Source organism: Cherax quadricarinatus, unplaced genomic scaffold (assembly GCF_038502225.1).
Source record: "Cherax quadricarinatus isolate ZL_2023a unplaced genomic scaffold, ASM3850222v1 Contig1236, whole genome shotgun sequence".
Lineage (NCBI taxonomy): Eukaryota > Metazoa > Arthropoda > Malacostraca > Decapoda > Parastacidae > Cherax > Cherax quadricarinatus.
The window spans coordinates 22,501-42,500 of NW_027196262.1; the positions used below are offsets into that span (position 1 = coordinate 22,501).

At 39.8% G+C, this 20,000-nt stretch overlaps 1 protein-coding gene across 1 annotated transcript in view; it reads right to left on the reverse strand.

Annotated features, from left to right (window-relative positions):
* Nucleotides 1–20,000, reverse strand: part of LOC128693650 (dynein axonemal heavy chain 3-like) — a gene marked incomplete at its 3' end in the record, with an annotated part of 98,359 nt that overhangs the window by 21,049 nt on the left and 57,310 nt on the right. Inside the window, exons 23-34 of the mRNA XM_070080911.1 lie at nucleotides 15,465–15,656; nucleotides 14,383–14,576; nucleotides 13,654–13,861; nucleotides 12,991–13,136; nucleotides 11,780–11,894; nucleotides 11,300–11,501; nucleotides 10,294–10,452; nucleotides 8,298–8,446; nucleotides 6,843–7,079; nucleotides 5,717–5,908; nucleotides 1,673–1,834; nucleotides 1,026–1,165 (exon numbers count right to left, since the gene is read on the reverse strand). Of these exons, the coding sequence (XP_069937012.1) occupies nucleotides 1,026–1,165; nucleotides 1,673–1,834; nucleotides 5,717–5,908; nucleotides 6,843–7,079; nucleotides 8,298–8,446; nucleotides 10,294–10,452; nucleotides 11,300–11,501; nucleotides 11,780–11,894; nucleotides 12,991–13,136; nucleotides 13,654–13,861; nucleotides 14,383–14,576; nucleotides 15,465–15,656 (2,096 nt within the window). The remainder of the gene's footprint in view (nucleotides 1–1,025; nucleotides 1,166–1,672; nucleotides 1,835–5,716; nucleotides 5,909–6,842; nucleotides 7,080–8,297; nucleotides 8,447–10,293; nucleotides 10,453–11,299; nucleotides 11,502–11,779; nucleotides 11,895–12,990; nucleotides 13,137–13,653; nucleotides 13,862–14,382; nucleotides 14,577–15,464; nucleotides 15,657–20,000) is intronic.

The following is a 20,000-nucleotide window of genomic DNA, read 5'->3' on the forward strand; positions in this document are numbered from 1 at the left end:
CCCACGCTTCACACCCATATAAGAGCGTTGGTAAAACTATACTCTCATACATTCCCCTCTTTGCCTCCAAGGACAAAGTTCTTTGTCTCCACAGACTCCTAAGTGCACCACTCACTCTTTTTCCCTCATCAATTCTATGATTCACCTCATCTTTCATAGACCCATCCGCTGACACGTCCACTCCCAAATATCTGAATACGTTCACCTCCTCCATACTCTCTCCCTCCAATCTGATATTCAATCTTTCATCACCTAATCTGTTTGTTATCCTCATAACCTTACTCTTTCCTGTATTCACCTTTAATTTTCTTCTTTTGCACACCCTACCAAATTCATCCACCAATCTCTGCAACTTCTCTTCAGAATCTCCCAAGAGCACAGTGTCATCAGCAAAGAGCAGCTGTGACAACTCCCACTTTGTGTGTGATTCTTTATCTTTTAACTCCACGCCTCTTGCCAAGACCCTCGCATTTACTTCTCTTACAACCCCATCTATAAATATATTAAACAACCACGGTGACATCACACATCCTTGTCTAAGGCCTACTTTTACTGGGAAAAAATTTCCTTCTTTCCTACATACTCTAACTTGAGCCTCACTATCCTCGTAAAAACTCTTCACTGCTTTCAGTAACCTACCTCCTACACCATACACTTGCAACATCTGCCACATTGCCCCCCTATCCACCCTGTCATACGCCTTTTCCAAATCCATAAATGCCACAAAGACCTCTTTAGCCTTATCTAAATACTGTTCACTTATATGTTTCACTGTAAACACCTGGTCCACACACCCCACACACCCACCTCTCATAATTATTTCTATCATTATTATTTATCATAAAAATACTAAAATATTATCATTATTATTTTTACTATCATTATTACAATAAAAGTATTATTATTAGTATTAGTAGTAGTATCATTATTATTATTATATTAAGGGAAATTATAGCGAGGAGCTCACCTGTGACAGATGGCAGCCTGCACCAGGAGTGCCCAGGCCTTGTGGATGATCCACTTACCTGTGACAGCTGGCAGCCTGCACCAGGAGTGCCCAGGCCTTCTGGGTGAGCCAGGGTGCTGGAGGGGGGCCGTGAGGGTTGTCCAACAAGCCGCTTCCTGCACTCAGTAGGAACCTCCATACGTCCTCCTCAACTCCACCCTGGTTAATACACACATGTCTATCTTCCTTCTTATCGTATTTATTACAGACTTATTCCATTATTATCATAATTATTATTATTATTATTATTATTATATTATTATTATTATTCTATCATTTTCATTATCATTATCACAAGACAACAATATATGAGAAAGGAATAATTCCTATAGGAAATATATTTTGTGCCTATTTCTCAGGACTTGCTACGAATTTTTATTATTACATGTAACTAGTGAATGTGCTGGTGCGTCCCGTTTTATAGTTATTGACTGAAGACTGACTAATTAAAACAGATGAGTTTCGGTTTTATTGAAACTGTATTGTAAAATACGAGAAACATATAATTATAATAAAAATTTACCTTATTATAAATTTTAATAAACATTTGTAATGAAAAGAAGAGCAGACATATATATATATATATATATATATATATATATATATATATATATATATATATATATATATATATATATATATATATATATATATAATATAAATTACCTGTGCCTGAAGGAGTCTGACGCACAACATGAATGAGAAGAGGATTTTATCCCTCTCGAAGAGTGAGCGACTAACAGAGAGAAAGATGGCTCGAGTCAAGTACTTGTTCAGCAGTTGAATTCTGGAGTCGACGTCTTCACTAGTGTCCGAGCATCTGATGGACTGAGAGTAACGTTACTAAAAATCATAGTACACAGACACACACACAGTTGCATGTTCTCATCAAACTCCAAAATTGTCAAATTTCATTTTTATTATGAACAGCTAAACTCTTTATCATAGAGCATTCTCTATTACTAAAGTACATTTTAGAGTCATCTGAACTGTGTCGTCCTTTTATGATGTAGCTTGCTATTTAATTACTAATTATGAGACTTTAGGCCAGTGGTTCTCATTTTTTTTCACTTCATTACCCCCTTGAGGAATTCTTCAAATCACCAAAGTCTCACCTTTTTGTTTACAAAAAACAAGTTAAGTCAGGTTCGTAAGATATGTTATAAAACACAAACAAATTATATATATATATATATATATATACATATATATATATATATATATATATATATATATATATATATATATATTCTTCTTATTCTTTTTAGTAATCTTTACAGGAAAAGGGGTTACTAGCCCATTGTTCCCGGCATTTTAGTTGACTTTTACAACACGCATGGCTTACGGAGGAAAGATTCTTATTCCACTTCCCCATGAATGATACTTGGGACCTGACGATCTGTTGGAGTGTGAGCAGGGTAATATTTAGTGAAGGGATTCAGGGTAACCGGTTATTTTCATATAGTCGGACTTGAGTCCTGGAAATGGGAAGTACAATGCCTGCACTTTAAAGGAGGGGTTTGGGATATTGGCAGTTTGGGGGGATATGTTGTGTATCTCTATACGTATATGCTTCTAAACTGTTGTATTCTGAGCACCTCTGCAAAAGCAGTGATAATGTGTGAGTGTGGTGAAAGTGTTGAATGATGATGAAAGTATTTTCTTTTTGGGGATTTTCTTTTTTTGGGTCACCCTGCCTCGGTGGGAGACGACCGACTTGTTGAAATATATATATATATATATATATATATATATATATATATATATATATATATATATATATATATATATATATATATATATATATATATATATATATATATATGATGTAAATTGTGGAACCCATAGCCTCGGAGAAGTGGATAATAATGTTTCAAGGAAGAATATTTGGATTTCTTCCTGAAGCCGTTTGAATATTCCACTTCCCCTACCACCCCATCTTTTTATTCTTTTTTACCAATAGGTATATTTTATTACATAATATGGTACAGAAGATTTAAAAGAAACATTGCTGATACAAAGATGGTACATACAGTACATGAGATGTGAGAGATACATGTCTAGTACATATTGTTACGTGTTTGTCACTAATTATAATGCGAAAATCTCATCCAGATCTTCAGAGCTGGGGCGTTTGCCCAAAATACAGCAGGCATTACCCCTCTGAACAGCCGCATTGAGTCGCTGGAACAGGAAATTAGCTGCCCTGGGATCCCTAGTTATCCTGATGAGTCTTTTGTCTAGCTCCTTAAGGAACTTAGATGCACTCTTTCCCCATGATCCAAGGGTCTCTGAGCCTAAGAGAACAAACATATAATAATGGACAAGTTCTCCATATTTTCTAGAATTTTGGGACTCCCTGAAGCTGGCGGCTGCCCCTCCTTCCTCCTTGGTGTATTGGAGATAGGTATCAGCCAAGGTAGATGCACATGTATAGTCCCACACCACCTGCTTACCGTCTGTCCAGGCTTGAGGTGTGATACCATCTGGACGCTTCTGGCTGCCATCAGATCTGCATAGCTGGTGTGGCTCTCTTACTGCTGGGCATCTGGCTGTTGTGAGGCTCCTCTTGACCTCCTAATGTTCTGCAGTCTTTCCCTCGGATTTACTGCACACAAGATCATGGCACCCGAATCGGTCTGCTGCTTCACTGCCACAAATACACCTGTGTTCGGCGAGAATAGGGGCAGCAAGTCGAAGGGCAACACCAATGCGGATGGTCTGTGGGTCGAGGCGTGATCCAAGGCTGCAGTTGGGAACAGCCAACAGAAAGTCCCCTGCATGAGGAGCTCTCACTGCCAGGAGGCGGGCTCTATCCTTCCCTGACACACTCTGAAGCATTGTTGAGGCTATTTTCTCCACTAACGGGCCATCCCAGTGCGATTGCTTGTAGTTGTTGGGGGGAGCAGGTCTGGTTTCAGAACCCGTTAGATTATCCCAGAACATGGCTCCATCAATGAACTTTTGGTCCTGGACTCCAATCTGTCCCTGAGATGTTCAGGGAGAATCGCTGCTATAAGCCCTCTGGATAAACCGCAAAAGGACAGAAAAGCAGGTAGCGCAATTTGTGATGACTTGCGGTCACCAATGCCTCCTAGTCTGACAAAATGTAGCTTGGTTCCACTGCCCGTCTTCTAGAGTAAGGTTAAGTACTTTCGTAAAAATCTACCTCATGTTACTGTCATATTCGTGCAGTATAGGGTTATCATATGAAGGTGCACATCTTAGGAAATATGTCAACCTGGGCAGACTCAAGCACTTTGTGAGAAGGTACAAAGCATCGTGGGTGTCAAGATTGCCTATTCGTTGTTCCATTCTCCTCATCTCTTCCAGTTTCTTCCTGAGAATTGTCAATGGCATCGCTTCCCAGAGGTGCTTCAAGCAAGACGCTATTTGTAGGGGCAATGACTGATGCTCCTGGTAGTTTGGATCTCACTGCATTTATCACTTGTTGACTGACTGAGATGATTTCACATTTGGATGGATTCAGGAGGAGACCCATTTCCTGTCCCTGTGTCATCACTTGTGTAAGATCATGTAGGAGGGGCTACTTTGTACCTGCTATTGTGCCATCATCCAGGAACCAGATGTTTAGCTCACTGGTCAGTCTGACTATGATTTCCCTAACCGCTATACAGAAGAGAAATGGTGCAAGGGGATCCCCTTGCTGGACACCCTCTGATGATGTGGTTTCATGCTCTCCATACAGGAGAGCATACACATATATATACATATACATACACGCTAGAAAATTAAACAACCTCAGCCTCATTGATCATAATGGTTGGCTCCGCCATGCTAACCCGGATTTCACTATTTACTTGTCGAGCGTTCAATTTACTCGTGCCAACAGTCAGCCTTGGGATACGGGTTAAGTTTCGCAACTACTAGTGGAAACATTAATTATGTTAACCATGCCAAGTCTTTTTGTAATCTGGAAAGACAAGGGAACTTATCCCCAGGAACGTTCAACATTTACAAAGGCATGGTATATGGGGGCTTTGCTCAGATCTGGGGAACCTAATTGTCCTCAAAGATTTGTTAAGTCATACCATGGATTTAGGAAAGAACCTGGACTTCACCTTACGAAAGCAGACAAAGCAAACGCGATCTACTTGTCCATAAGGACAAGTAGATTATAGTGGGAAAATGAACATGTTACTAGAAGACAGGGAAACTTACGTGCTCCTTAGTAAGAACCCTTTGGACCAGGTTGATATGTTTAATAAATAAATTAGAACCTTACCGAGAAGTAATGAGGTAGTGATTAAACAGTTATTAGCCAGGTCGGTGACACCCCCTTATATGTACGGTTTGATTAAATCCCATAAACCCAATTCTCCAGCGAGAGCTATTATTAGCTCGGTGAGGTCGGCGACGCATGACCTGTTAGGAGCTCTTGCTTTAGGAACTTCATCACATCCTTCATTATCAATAATTACACTAGACAAAAGCGGATTTTCCTTGTGACTTAATAACAGCCCAGAACGGCTCGAGACAAAGTCTGATGTATCCTCTTCAGACTTTTAGCTGTTCCAGCAAAGACAATGTGACTTTCATTCTTTATATAGCCTAGCTATATTGGTGGGTATATGTAGGTATGTACAACGGGTAAACTGGTAACATTAATTAAAAATGTTGCACAAACACAAAAGTTCAAAATGACAGAGCGCAATATATGTGACATAAAGATGGAGCTTCCAGCAATACCTGGAGGTAGAGATTGATGAACCAGCCCAGAGAATACTGATACATGGGTTCGATGGCTGCCATGTCTGATACACAGAAGAAGAGGACGGAAGCGTGAACGGCAACGGGTGTGTAGGCTCCTCTAGCAGCGTCGATCTCTTGTTCTGTCTGCTGCACTACTTCCTCTTTAGCAGAAATTTCCTCTGAGAGTACCTGCAGTGTTACAGAATTATGATTTAGTCTCTCGTATTTGCTCAAAAGATTAAAAATTTTTTCACTTGTTTCTAGCAAAACGATTAAAGCAACGTAAATACTGCATATGTTATGAACCGACCTCTAATACATTAGTCACTCATGTTTATCATAAAAATTTTATTGACAGAAATATGATGAGTTACATTTATTCTTGTCATCCCTTTTCTATAAAAATATAAATTAGCATTATAAATAGAAATCAAAAACATGTAACGGAAAGTTAATTATGAATAGACTGAGCATATGTACAGCCTTTCAAAACATCTTTCCAGCCTTCCTAACTTCCGCAGCATCCACTGATCTAGGACAGCAAAACCTACTAGACTACCCAGGTAGTTTAATGTAAGTGTATGTGTATGACCCCAGCTTCACTGTTAGCACCATTCATTGCAAGGTATTCACAGCTCAGCTCCCACACCAAGACCACTTGCAATTCTGGTCCTCAAACAATCCAACAGGTGCAGCCTCATTGTGGAAATGACATATGAAGATATTGATCAAGGTTGCAATTTCCGAAACGGATATTGCTGTAACACAGTCATCACACTGGAGACTTCTTTTTAAACATTTCCATTTCTGCATATGGTACACGTCTCGGCCCACAAACTCCCATCGTTGCAGTGACTCCATTGACAATGAATTCAACGATATCATCAAGAGAAGCCTCGCCACAGCTGAGTGCCTGGCTGACAGCGACGTCCGACCCATGATTTTTCGCTGTCTTTGAAATTCTACTAACGGCTTTGATGAAAACACATTATATCTATGAAAGAAGAGCAGACTACCGATCTGGCACTATATATTCACATCTCTGGCTTACATCTACATTCGTTAGTACCGGTCAGAAAGGTGATGCTCCTGATCATAGGAAAAAGAAAGCACATAAACTCACTCTGCTGGATGACATGATGTCTATGGCCTTCTCGTCCTCCAGCAAATTCTGACCTGCAGTGGAGAGGACCTCGAGAATTTTTTCCTGCGTCTTCTGTAGTGCGCGGCGGTTGTGGGCAGATTCCACTAGCAGGCGGTTCTTGCGTTCCTCCAGCTGTGGCCGCTCGTGAGCTACCACCAGTCCCAGCAGCTGGTTCTCCAGTCCCATCTTCGTGATGAGGAAATTCACTACCACCACCTGCAAGGAGGTAGACAACACTGTTGAGTGTGTATACATACTCTAGTACACTCATTGATTTTTTTTCCTTTATGAAGGATAAATGCAGTTCTTGTGTCTAACTCTTAATCTTTATCTATCTAGTGTAATCTGTTTCTAACCTCTAAATATTCAGCGTTTTCATTGCCTTTTGTTGAGTCCACTTACGACCTTAATGCTGAAGAAAAACAAGTTTCCAATAGTCCACTGCTTGTTGTGTTTTTGTGTATTTCTAATTGTATTATATATACCCGTCTTCTGCCTATATATTATGTTACCACCAGGTAGGATCTATTAGACTTCAACAAGTCTGTTGTTCAGGCGAAACGCTGGGGAAATAAAACTTCCATTTCATGCTTTATGTCTTTACACAGACACTGGTGAGTGCTAATCGGTAGCGTGTCTGTTTTGTGACTGGCAGACTGACGGTGGAGCCTCCATCACTACTTACTCTGAATGAACCACACAGGTTGAAAACTTCATGTCAGGTAAAGTTTGCATTTTTACTTACTTTATTATATGCACTCGTTGGTCACTTTTGGTCACTTCCATGTTGAACAGTCTGGCTCTGTATCCATTCCCCGAGATTCTAACACGTTGTGAACGTGTCTGCCTCAAGTCTTCTGTTCTCCAGTGTTTTGTAGTACTTTTAACCTTTACCACTATAAAGTGGCCCTTGCGATTTTATCGCTCTTATATTAACAGACTTTTGTCTGTTAGCTCGGGTAATGAATTGCTAATTATGAACAATAATTGTTGTGTAGATGAATGGTTCAGAGAGCCGACAAGTTGAAAAATTAGACACATGTGCAACACTTGGGTTTCTTTAGTGAGGAAACGTTTCTCCACACAGTGGCTTCATCAGTCCATACAAAGACTAATGGTGAAAAACAGGAGTTTGAGGTAATCGGTCCCTCAGCCTTGAGACTGATTACCTCAAACTCCTCTTGTTCTTCACCATTCTCCTTTGTATGGACTGATGAAACCACTGTGTGGTGAAACGTTTCTTCATTAAAGATACCAAAGTGTTGCACATGTGTCAAATTTATCAATATTAGTTGTGTTTCAATATGCAAGTTACACAGTTTAGAACGAAGTCTTTTTTATAGTTTTTTTAAAAGTGATCATTACAAATAAAAACAGTGAATGTTAAGTAAACAAAATAATGAACGGAAGCTCTACGTCGGGTGTTAATAATACCTTGACTGTGATCTGCGGTAAGAAGTGTGGATTTCTGAGCCTGGTGGTGATATACAGCCGGAAATTCTTGTGATACTCAATCACTGTCTCCCCCAGACGCACGTGATCAACACCTTGTTGTTTAAACGTCTGACGCAGTAATACCGGATCTGCCGAAGGCAGTGAAGTTATTTATACTTCCATTGCATAGTATTTGTAATCAACTTTTACTTCCTTTAATGTAATTACATAAGAGCAACGATAGGAGTAGAAATCAATCAAAACTTTATTTCACTATATGGAATAAAGCATAAACAAACACTACATATTACGTATAACACAGAATAACAAATATAATAATACCACGATATGCACTTCTCAGTTGCTCATAGCTAAACATATCAATTTATGGCATAATGTTCTTCAATTGTCATTTATTGTTTAAAAAAAAATTATATGTAGTGGCAGTAGTAGTGGTGGTAGTAATAGCAGTAGTGGTAGTAGTAGCAATAGTATTAGTAGTAGGAATAGTAGTAGTAGTAGTAGTAGTAGTCGTAGGAATACTAGTAGTAGGAATAGTAGTAGCAGTAGTAGGAATAATAATGTTAATAGTATATGCAATACTCACAAGTTTTCAAAATTATCAACAGGTAAAGATCATAAATATAAAAGGGCGAGATTTAATTTTTGCAACATTTGCTGGGAAATCACATAAGAACAGACCCAAATTAATTCTTAAATGAACCTGCAAGTGTTAGAATGTATATAACTTGAAAATATTAGCAAATTACACTGCATTAACAAGGACAACATTATTGATGCTTTGCTAATTTGCGATGTAAACACTAGTAATGTTCCTTAAGTATATAAATATGTGATGAAGAATAGATGCAGGTGTTCTGGCCACAGTAGTGAAGACAGGTTGTAGACGGTGACAAGAGACACGTTGCAGAAAACAATAGATGCAGGTGTTCTGGCCACAGTAATGAAGACAGTTTGTAGACGGTGACGACAAGAGACACACGTTACAGAAAACAATAGATGCAGGTGTTCTGGCCACAGTAGTGAAGACAGGTTGTAGACGGTGACAAGAGACACGTTGCAGAAAACAATAGATGCAGGTGTTCTGGCCACAGTAATGAAGACAGTTTGTAGACGGTGACGACAAGAGACACACGTTACAGAAAACAATAGATGCAGGTGTTCTGGCCACAGTAGTGAAGACAGGTTGTAGACGGTGACAAGAGACACGTTGCAGAAAACAATAGATGCAGGTGTTCTGTCCACAATAGCGAAGACAAGAGACACACGTTGCAAAAGAAACTTTCACTGGGACAAGAGCAGTAGAGCTTTTTCAATGTATACTTATCAAGCTCTTAGAAAGAAAAACGTTATTCAATTAAAAACTTGTTGTAACATGTGTATAATATCTTCAGTAAAGATCTCATGTGACAAGCGTAATAAAACTGGTTCTTCATGCAGCTGCAACACTCAAATGAGACCTAAGAAGAAATGTAGCGGAGATTTAGACACAAAGAATACATAGTCACAATACCGTGGCTGGAACAATTTACCAAAACCCTCACTTAGGAGAGAAACGTTATGACGATGTTTCAGGTCCGTCCTGGACCGTTCCCAAGTATCAACTGGGGTAAGAAAAATAGGCCTTCTCTAGTTTTCCCACCTCAGCTGTGACTTGTCAATGCTCTAGGGCGGACCAAAACGTCGCAATAAGGTTTCTCACCTAAATTCGGGTTTTTTGGTAAATATAGAAACAACTTTTATTATAGTCATCTCCTATTCCACACCCTCTAGGTGTTAAAATATCATAATTCTTAAATTTCTCATCTAAAAATATATTTGAAAATTATTCTAATGAGCTCGTGAGCCTTGAAGAATCTTGCCCTAAGGAATTAGAGCTACCCTCCTCTTCCTCGGATCAAACCTAATTGTTCTTATCGTTACTGTTTTAGAAAGCATCTTATGATCCTTACGAGTGGTGTAGGATGCACATTACCAAGAATAGGGTCGAAATCCTCGCTAGCTCCTTCGATGAGCAGTGGGAGTCCCTTCTGTAGCGCCTCCTCCAGGACTCTGATGAAGGAAGGGTCAGTCTGTCTCACTACTCGCAGCCCGTTCTCCTTCTCCATGTTCAACACCCACTTGTTGGCTTGACCTGCCAGTGGTAGGAAAATATTATTACTTATATCACTGACAAACATGCAGTGTTACAGGAGAAAAAATAATAATAATAATAATACTATACTACATACACTTGCGGCTTCCCCAGTATATACTGTTATTCTCCAAATCTGTGTGCTTAATAGCTAACCGTGCAGCTGAGTCTGCCTGTCCATTGTCCTGAACGCCAGAATATCCAGAGACTCACTGAGTCTCTGGATAAAAAAAATGCTTTGTGCTTATGGAAATGGAACCGGAAAAAAAATGGGGAAATATTTCCATTATAATCACGGGTACAACTAGAAGGCCTGCAGTACCTAGGAGTGAGATAGATCACCAATCAAGGAGTGTTAAAGACAAAGAAAGGCAAGCACCAACGGTAGCTTTTTGAGCTCTTGTACATTCCCGTCACCAATATGTACAGTATACAACAAAGCAGCAATGTAGGCAGATACTATACCTGTAAATATGAGATAGCAGAACTGAGTACCGCCAATGTCAGTAAGCATACAAGAGGGACCAGTGTATGTAATCAGCCAGAGCTAAGGAGAGACTTACCTCCAGACCTGGGTATAAGTGTAACATCAACTCTGCTTGGAGCTCAACCACTCACCATGATTGGTTGACACTGACAACAGGCAACTATCTGCAGTACATCAGTGGGGGCTCCGACGACTATACGGCAATAAATAACCGGACTGTGGCAGATTATAGAGGGAATGCAAGATGCGGCTGTGTGATACACAATGTATAAAGCTTACATACTCGGTGCAGACTACAGTTTCACAGAAATATTCTATTTTTCATTGTCTCCTGATCAATATGTATGTTTTAGGACTTACCTTGAGGGTCGATCATCAGTGGCCATCGACGGGCGTGAGCCACGATGATGGCATTGTCAACAGAGAACGCGTCGACTGGAAGTCCTGCCAGTTGCCAGGTTCGACTCTGCACTGGGTCACCCAAAGTGTCGTACAAGTCGAATTTGGGACTGCATGATATCCCTAATTCCTGGCACTTACGGTGCCAGTCTTTAAGACACTCCTGTAATAAATGTGTACCTTAAGCTAGGGGAAAATTTACCAGTGATTTTAATTTTTATTTCATAAAAGTTGCATTAGGTAGATGGTTACTACAGTAATACCCTGAAAACAACTTAATAACCCTTAACCCATGATAACATATTAAATTATTAAGATAACACGACAAGAGTCAAACAAAAAGGCCACATACCATCACAATAACAATCCATCTGCTTACTAGCATAAAATATTCCATAAATTATCACAATCCTCACCTTATGCAGTATATATAATAATTACCTCCCTGTAGTCGACAGTAAATGCTCCTAGGTAAGCGACAACAGCTGCAGCAATAAGTACGTCACCTACGACATTCTCCAGACTCTCACTCAGCTGTTGAGCTGCGTTGCCCCACCTGCAGGAAAGGTGGAAAATAACTGAAATAGACAAACGATGAAGTGATGGGACCTCTTTATGTATGTATGTATGTGTGTGTGTGTGTGTGTGTGTGTGTGTGTGTGTGTGTGTGTGTGTGTGTGTGTGTGTGTGTGTGTGTGTGTGTGTGTGTGTGTGTGTGTGTGCGTGCGTGTGTACTCACCTAATTGTGGTTGCAGGGGTCGATTCATAGCTCCTAGCCGTTTGTGTGTGTGTGTGTGTGCCAGGGATAAACTGAAATGAAATTGTCATCACCGGAAATCTATATAAAAATGTGTATATATAATAGCTTATGGTGAGAGAATTACAGTGGAGGTGCTCCTGAAAAATATGTGCTCGCCCACTTGTTACAGTGTTTGCCGAGTGGTCATAATGTTTTCCAAAGGGGCTATAATGCTCTCCCACTGGCTATAACGTTATTACCATTAAGCTCTAAAACCTATAGGTAAAATATACATGTGATCTGTTTTTTAAATGTGGTGGAAACTCAGCATTGGTACATCAGTGGTTTGCAGACTGGTAAACATCTGGTAAACAAAAGAAGCTTTTAGTTAGAGAACGTTTCACTCCAAGTGAAACACTGACTAACTAGAGGCTTGTCCTGAATACAGGCAGAGTGAAAAACAGGCAAAAGAATTTCCAAGTGGTTTAATCCGAAGACAACTGAAGAAACTGGCAAAAAAAGTGACTAGAAGTCAGTTATATACAGAGATGACTTGGGTGGTAAGCCGCAAGAGGGTAATAGTAGTAGTAGTAGTACAACTGTACTACACTACCACCACCCACTCACAGCTTACCACCTGACTCCTGGTACTATACATATACTCATTTCTTAGTTATCTCTGTATTATAGCTAAAGAAGCCACTCGTGGCGAAACATTTCTTATAATATATGTCCTGAACTGTACATATGCAGTATACAGTGTTGTGATGTAACTTGTGTCTATGTGCACAAACCTCTGTTATGCTCTTCTTCTACATTAGAGGTTGCTTAACCTTGCGTCGATAGACACTCTTTCTCGAGGAAGAAATACGAGCAGCTGTGACAAAAAGTGTTCACAACTGCCAAAACTTACCTGTCTCGCTCGCCACCCAGGCCGCCAATGAGCCTCTCTGAGCGATCTCGTTTCTGTTCACACCTGACGATGGAATCCTCAAGGTCCTTCTTCTCCTTCTGCTTCTTTGTGAATTCGTCATTAAGGGCTTGAAGCTTGTCTGTAACCTGGTTAAGGTAAAGTAAATTAATTGGATCTTGGCAATGCAAGACAGGCCACGGGGGGATAGGGGGATGTAAATCACCCCGTGGCCAGAGCACCTCATTACCCGTACTTCTAGTATATGTTAAGGATAAGAAGGGACCTACTTCCTTCACTCCCTCCCCGATATATATATATATATATATATATATATATATATATATATATATATATATATATATATATATATATATATATATATATATATATAAGTAGGACACGTGTTCAACACTTGGGAATTTTTATTGCTAAATTGCTAAACATGTGTTATACTCATAGCTTGTCGTGGTTATGTGCCAGGAAAAAATAAAAACATAACTAGAACAATTCACAACCAAGTCTGTCGTTTAATTTCATCCTCATCATGTGGGTCAAGCTGTAAATACAGTAATTCTCTCATCTAACAAGTTACTTATCATAACCAACAATATCACTTACCTCACACATCACTGTTTGCAACACAAACTATCCCCAACGCATTACCTCTCTCAGTTCTTTCCTCTTCTCCTCGAGCTTCTCGTTCTGGAGCGCCAGCTCGTGATTTGCGGCTTCTAGTGCCTGTTTCTTTGGGGCGACAATCTTGATGACCTGATCATACACCACCATGGCTCGTACCCACCGACACAGACCCTCGCACGCCATTGACACCATCCGTATCTTCTTGGGGTCGAAGTCAGGGTGAGAGTAGAACCTGTCAGACAGATGCGACCGCTGAATTATCACCACGGATGAAGAAGTCATCGAAATAATTCCAAAAGGCTATCGAATAAGACACAGATGGATTCAATCCAACGAAAAGTTTAGGAGCTATCGTCACAGTAATGATATTTACCGATATGTAGAACTTGCAACAAAATGAAGTTTTATAAATTCTTATCTATATCTTGTAAAGACTGGTTGTTCCTAAATAAGACAACATGTTGACAGATCGATGGTGTGGCTGTGGTAAACCCTCTGGAACCAACTCCTGCTCTTTCAGCTGATGAGTCACTACCTAAAAACCACACCATAATATTCCCTCACAGAGAATATAATATGGTGCTTGCACTCTCAAACTGTCGTTAAAGTACATAATATATATATATATACATATATATATATATATATATATATATATATATATATATATATATATATATATATATATATATATATATATATATATATATATTATGTACTTTATGCACAAGAAATGCAATCTCAAAAACACACTTGTTGCGGACGTGGGTGATGATCTTGGTCGGGATGTTTTCCTTGTCATAGTGCAACAAGTTCTGAAGGAACTTCATGTCCCCCAGCAACTTTTGTGACGGCGCCCAGAAGTCCTCAACCATTTTTCCCGAACCACTGGAGTCGGGTTTCCTCTCTGGCTTGAGGTCCAACATCACACACACAGCCTCCATCACCTGAAGAGGTATATTAATGTGCAGTAAACTGCCACCTCATCCTTTTGAAATAATAAAGCTATATGAATTAACGACATCATTAAATTATCATCATCATCATTATTGTATAAAGTCGTAAACCCGTGAGAGCCATTCAGGTGGAAGCTCGATCGTCCGTCCGACAAGAGCAAGGCAGACACACTATCCCTGTGTAGGGTGACTTTCCCACTGTGACCTGAAGACTCATCATGCGGTTATGAATAACAAACAAAATACGGTAAACTGAATAGCCGGCTGAGTGTGGATAATTGAAGTATATTGTTGAATGATGAATTGTCCTTAACAAAAGTGTTTTAAAAGTCTCTGTTGAACAGCAGGGAAAACAAGAGGATGTAAAGAGAAAGGCAAAAAGAAATCCGAACAATGGTCTTGTGATGCTATGGCACTACCAAAGTGGTCCTAATGATGTTATGGCGCTACCAGAGTGTTCCTCGTGATACAAGAGTGCTACAGAGTTAGTTCTCGTGATGCTAGGGTGCTACAAAAGTAGTCATCATGCTAAGGTGCTACCAATTTGTTCCATGATGCTAGAGTGCAGGAAGGGTCGAGAGTTGACTTCATAAAAGTCAAACAGGTCCACTTCTTCAAATGGTTTTAAATAATTTCCACAATCACGGCACCTTGTGATTTCACTGGCATATTCTGCAAGTTCGGAGTTACACGGCCCTAAGCCCATCCTGTGAGGTACTCGAAAGATTACAGCGGCACATAACGAATTCAGGAATTGGGTTAGAGCATCAAATCATTTTTTTACGAACAAAAATAATAAATTCACTTTTAGGTGACACTTCACTTAGTACACGGGAACATTCACTGCACTGGGACACTCAAATATTTCCTTTCACTCACCAGTTTGACCCCCGAGGGCGGGTTCTTCATGGCCTTGACAACACGGATGTCGTCCTGCTTGAGGGTGTTGAGAGCCTCGGTGGCAGCGTTGAGTGCTGGCACAGCCTTGGCAAGTTCTTTTTCACAGTCATCCTTGATGGCCTGAGCGTCAGCGAACTTCTTGTTGGCTACTGCCTCGTCTGCCGCCACCAGCTGAAACATAACTTTCTTTTCAGCAGCTGAACACAACTTTCTTTTCGGCAGGTGAAACACAAACTTCCGTCATCAGGTGAGACACAAGCTTTTGCTTGACGCTGAAACACAAGCTTTACCTAGCAGCTATAACACAAACTTCTGTCATCAGCTGAAACATAAGCTTCTGTCAGTCCGTCACTAAAACGAACGATGCAAGTGTGGATGAAGTCAACTTTAAAAATGTTTTAAAATATGTAAAATGGTTGTATTAATTATACACACGATTATTAAAGATAAACAACAAAAAAAAATTATTAAGATTTCACTTAAAATAACCCAATAAAACGAAACACTTACAAGGCCAAATAACACCATAATGCGTTTCAAACATTTATTGACAGGGGAAATCAGTTGATGCGGATCTTAACCATATGGTCCATGAGGAGAATCTTAAAAACTGTGTCAATGCTTATATAGCTCTGTTCTTTGCTGTATGACTTGTAGATTTAGTGTTTCTTTTTTATTACAATAATAATACTAGCTATGTTCTAGACTCAGGGTCACTGACAGCAGAGCACCTGACTCTCCTCACCGACCACGTAGTGGCCATAAGATAAGAGTATTGACTATATGAAAAATGGGTGAAATCATGTCTTCAGATCACAAATAAATCACAGTGCTTGATTTTATTTGATTATTCTAAGTTTCATCAACATTATCTTCTTTTATGTGCTTACGGCATCGGTGAGCCTTCAAAACCATTGTTAAAAAATTGTATGATATAAACGAACCTGTTGTGGTGTATTGTAAATGATGTTATAAGAACATAAGAGCATAAGAAAGAAGGAACACTGCAGCAGATCTACTGACCCATGCGGAGCAGGTCCATGTCCCCCCCCCCGATAAGCCCAATGACCCACCCCCCGGATTAGCCCAATGACCCACCCAGTCTGGCCACCTCCACTCAAGGAAGGAGCAAGGCACCAGACCCAGCAGCACAAGCTAGTCAGGTCCAACTCACACCCACCCACACCCACTCATGTATTTATCTAACCTGTTTTTAAAACTACACAACGTTTTAGCCTGAATAACTGTACTCAGGAGTTTGTTATACTCATCCACAACTCTATTACCAAACCAGTGCTTTCCTATATCCTTCCTGAATCTGAATTTTTCCAACTTGAAACCAATGCTGCGAGTCCTGTCTTGGCTGGAAATTTTCAGCACGCTATTTACATTCTCTTTATTTATTCTTGTTTTCCATTTATACACCTCGATCATATCTCCCCTAATTCTAGGCCTTTCGAGAGAGTGCAGATTCAGGGCCCTCAGTCTATCCTCATAGGGAAGATTTCTGATACATGGGATCATCTTTGTCATCCTCCTCTGTACGTTTTCCAGAGCATTTATATCCATTCTGTAATACGGTGACCAGAACTGAGCAGCATAGTCTAAATGAGGCCTAACCAAGGATATATAGAGTTGAAGAACAACCTGAGGACTTCTATTATTTATACTTCTAGATATGAAGCCAAGAATTCTGTTAGCTTTATTGCGAACACTAATGCACCGTTCTCTTGGTTTTAGATTACTGCTAACCAGAACTCCTAAATCCTTTTCGCAATCAGTAGCATTAAGATCTACATTATTTAGTTTTTATGTGGCATGGTTATTTAACTGTCCAACATTTAGAAATTTTAATTCGTCAATACTAAACTGCATCTGCCACTTCTCCGACCATTGCATCAATCTATTCAAATCATCCTGGAGTGCTCTAGTGTCCTCATTAGAATGAATTGGACGGCCTATTTTGGTGTCATCAACAAATTTGCTTATGTCGCTATTTATTCCCTCTTCTATGTCGTTTATGTAAATTGTGAACAACGGGCCCAACACTGACCCCTGAGGAACACCGCTTGTGACGTGTCCCCATTCTGATTTCTCCCCATTTATGCAAATTCTCTGCTGCCTATTTGTCAGCCATGCTTCTACCCAGGAAAAAATTTCTCCTCCTATTCCGTGTGCCTTAAGTTTCCTCAATAGCCTCTGGTATGAAACTTTATCGAAAGCCTTACTGAAGTCCATATACACAATATCATATTCATTACCATGATCTACCTCCTCAAACACCTTAGTGAAAAAAGTTAGTAAATTCGTAAGACAGGAACGCCCCTTTGTAAAACCGTGTTGAGATTCATTAATCAATCTGTGCCTATCAAGATGGCTACGAATTGCTTCGGCAATTATTGATTCCATAAATTTTCCCACTATGGAGGTATGGCTTATTGGTCTATAGTTCGAAGCCAAGGACCTGTTACCTGCCTTGTAAATAGGTATTACATTTGCCATTTTCCACTTATCAGGCACTATGCCAGTTTGTAGTGATATGTTAAAAAGATTAGCCAAAGGTATGCTAAGTTCCCCTTTACATTCCTTTAACACCCTTGCAAACAGTTCATCAGGACCTGGGGAATTGTTAGGTTTTAGTTTCAATATTTGTCTGAGGACCATGTCACTAGTTACCGCAATCGTGCATAGTTTACTATCATCCTGTTCTACATAATCTATTATTTCAGGAATATCGCTAGTATTTTCCTGGGTGAAAACTGAGAGGAAGTAGGTATTGAAATTTCACACATATCCTTATCACTGTCAGTGATCTGACCAGAGTTACTCTTAAGTGGGCCAATCTTGTCCCTAATCTTACTTCTGTATACCTGAAAGAACCCTTTTGGGTTAGTCTTTGAATCCCTTGCGACCTTAGCCTCATAATCCGTTTTTGCTTTTCTTATTCCTTTCTTTATTTCTCTCTTTAATTGAATATATTGATTTCTTAACTGCCCATCTCCTCTTTTGATACGCCTATATATGCCTCTCTTTTGACCAGTGAGATGCTTTAATCTATAGTTCATCCATTTGGGATCATTTTTGTTAGATCTAATTTCCCTACTCGGAACAGAAGTTGTCTGGGCAGCTAGAACTATACTCTGAAAAACGTCATATTGGCAACCCATTGGGATGTCCTGACCCATAGTCAGGACATCCCAATTTAGCCCACCCAGGTAATTTTTCAGTCCCATGAAGTCGGCCAAGCGAAAATCTGGGACAGAGATTTGATTGCAGTTATCTGGGTAATTCCATGATATATTGAAACTAAGTGATTTGTGATCACTTTCCCCAAGCTCATCATTAACCTCAAGATTATTAATTAGTGAATCTTTGTTGGCAAGAACTAAATCAAGCAGATTGTTTCCTCTAGTTGGTTCTGTCACAACCTGTTCTAAAAAGCAATCCTGAACCGTATCAAGAAAGTCACTAGACTCAAGATTTCCTGTCATATTGTTACAATCAATTTGTCTAAAGTTAAAATCTCCCATTATCACAACATTTTCATATCTAGATGCTTTATGAATTTCGTCCCATAACAGCTTACTGCACTCCCTATCAAGGTTTGGGGGCCTATAAATCACACCCAAAATTAATTTCTCACATCTCTCGAGAAACTGTAGCCAAACAGATTCTGTATTCGATGTTTCTAATATTATATCATGTCTAAGACAACAATTTAAATTTTCTCTGACTTACATCGTCACTCCACCACCCTTCCTATTGACCTTATCATGGTGGAATAGTTTATAACCCTGTATGTTGCATTCAGAAGGCATTGAACCAGGTCTCTGTTATGCCAATAATATCTATATTACCTACACTTGCAAGTAATCTTAGCTCATCTATCTTATTTCTTAGACTCCTACTATTTGTATAGTAAACCTTATGGGAGCTAGTCACTCGTTGCCTTCTACTATCTGTTTGTTGATCAATTGATTTGCCATTACTAGCAACTTTATTTTGAATCTTGTCTTTTAAACATATCCCTGAGGTATCCCGGTAACTGCTGTTTTTAGCCCTAATGCTGCAGCCTGATTGTTTCCCACAAACACCCATACCTCTATAATCTATCAGTTTAAATTCCTAGACAAGTCATCAATTACCCTCTCAATCGAATTGGCTAATGCAACCACTCCATCCTTAGAGAGATGAACCCCATCCCTTACATACATATCACGTTTGCCAAAGAACAGGTCCCAGTTATCAATGAATGGGATTGCATGTTCCTTGCAGTACCTGTCTAGCCAGCAATTTATACCAATTGCCCTAGACATCCATTCATTGCCCACTCCCTTTCTAGGCAAGATGCTACATATGACTGGGATCCCTCCCTTAGACCTAACTACTTCTATGGCTGACCTGTACTTATCCAGCAGCTCCTCTCTCCTGCCCTTCCCAATGTCATTACCCCCAGCCCTAAGACAGATAATGGGCTTGTCCCCATTACCTGCCATAATATTATCCAACCTGCTG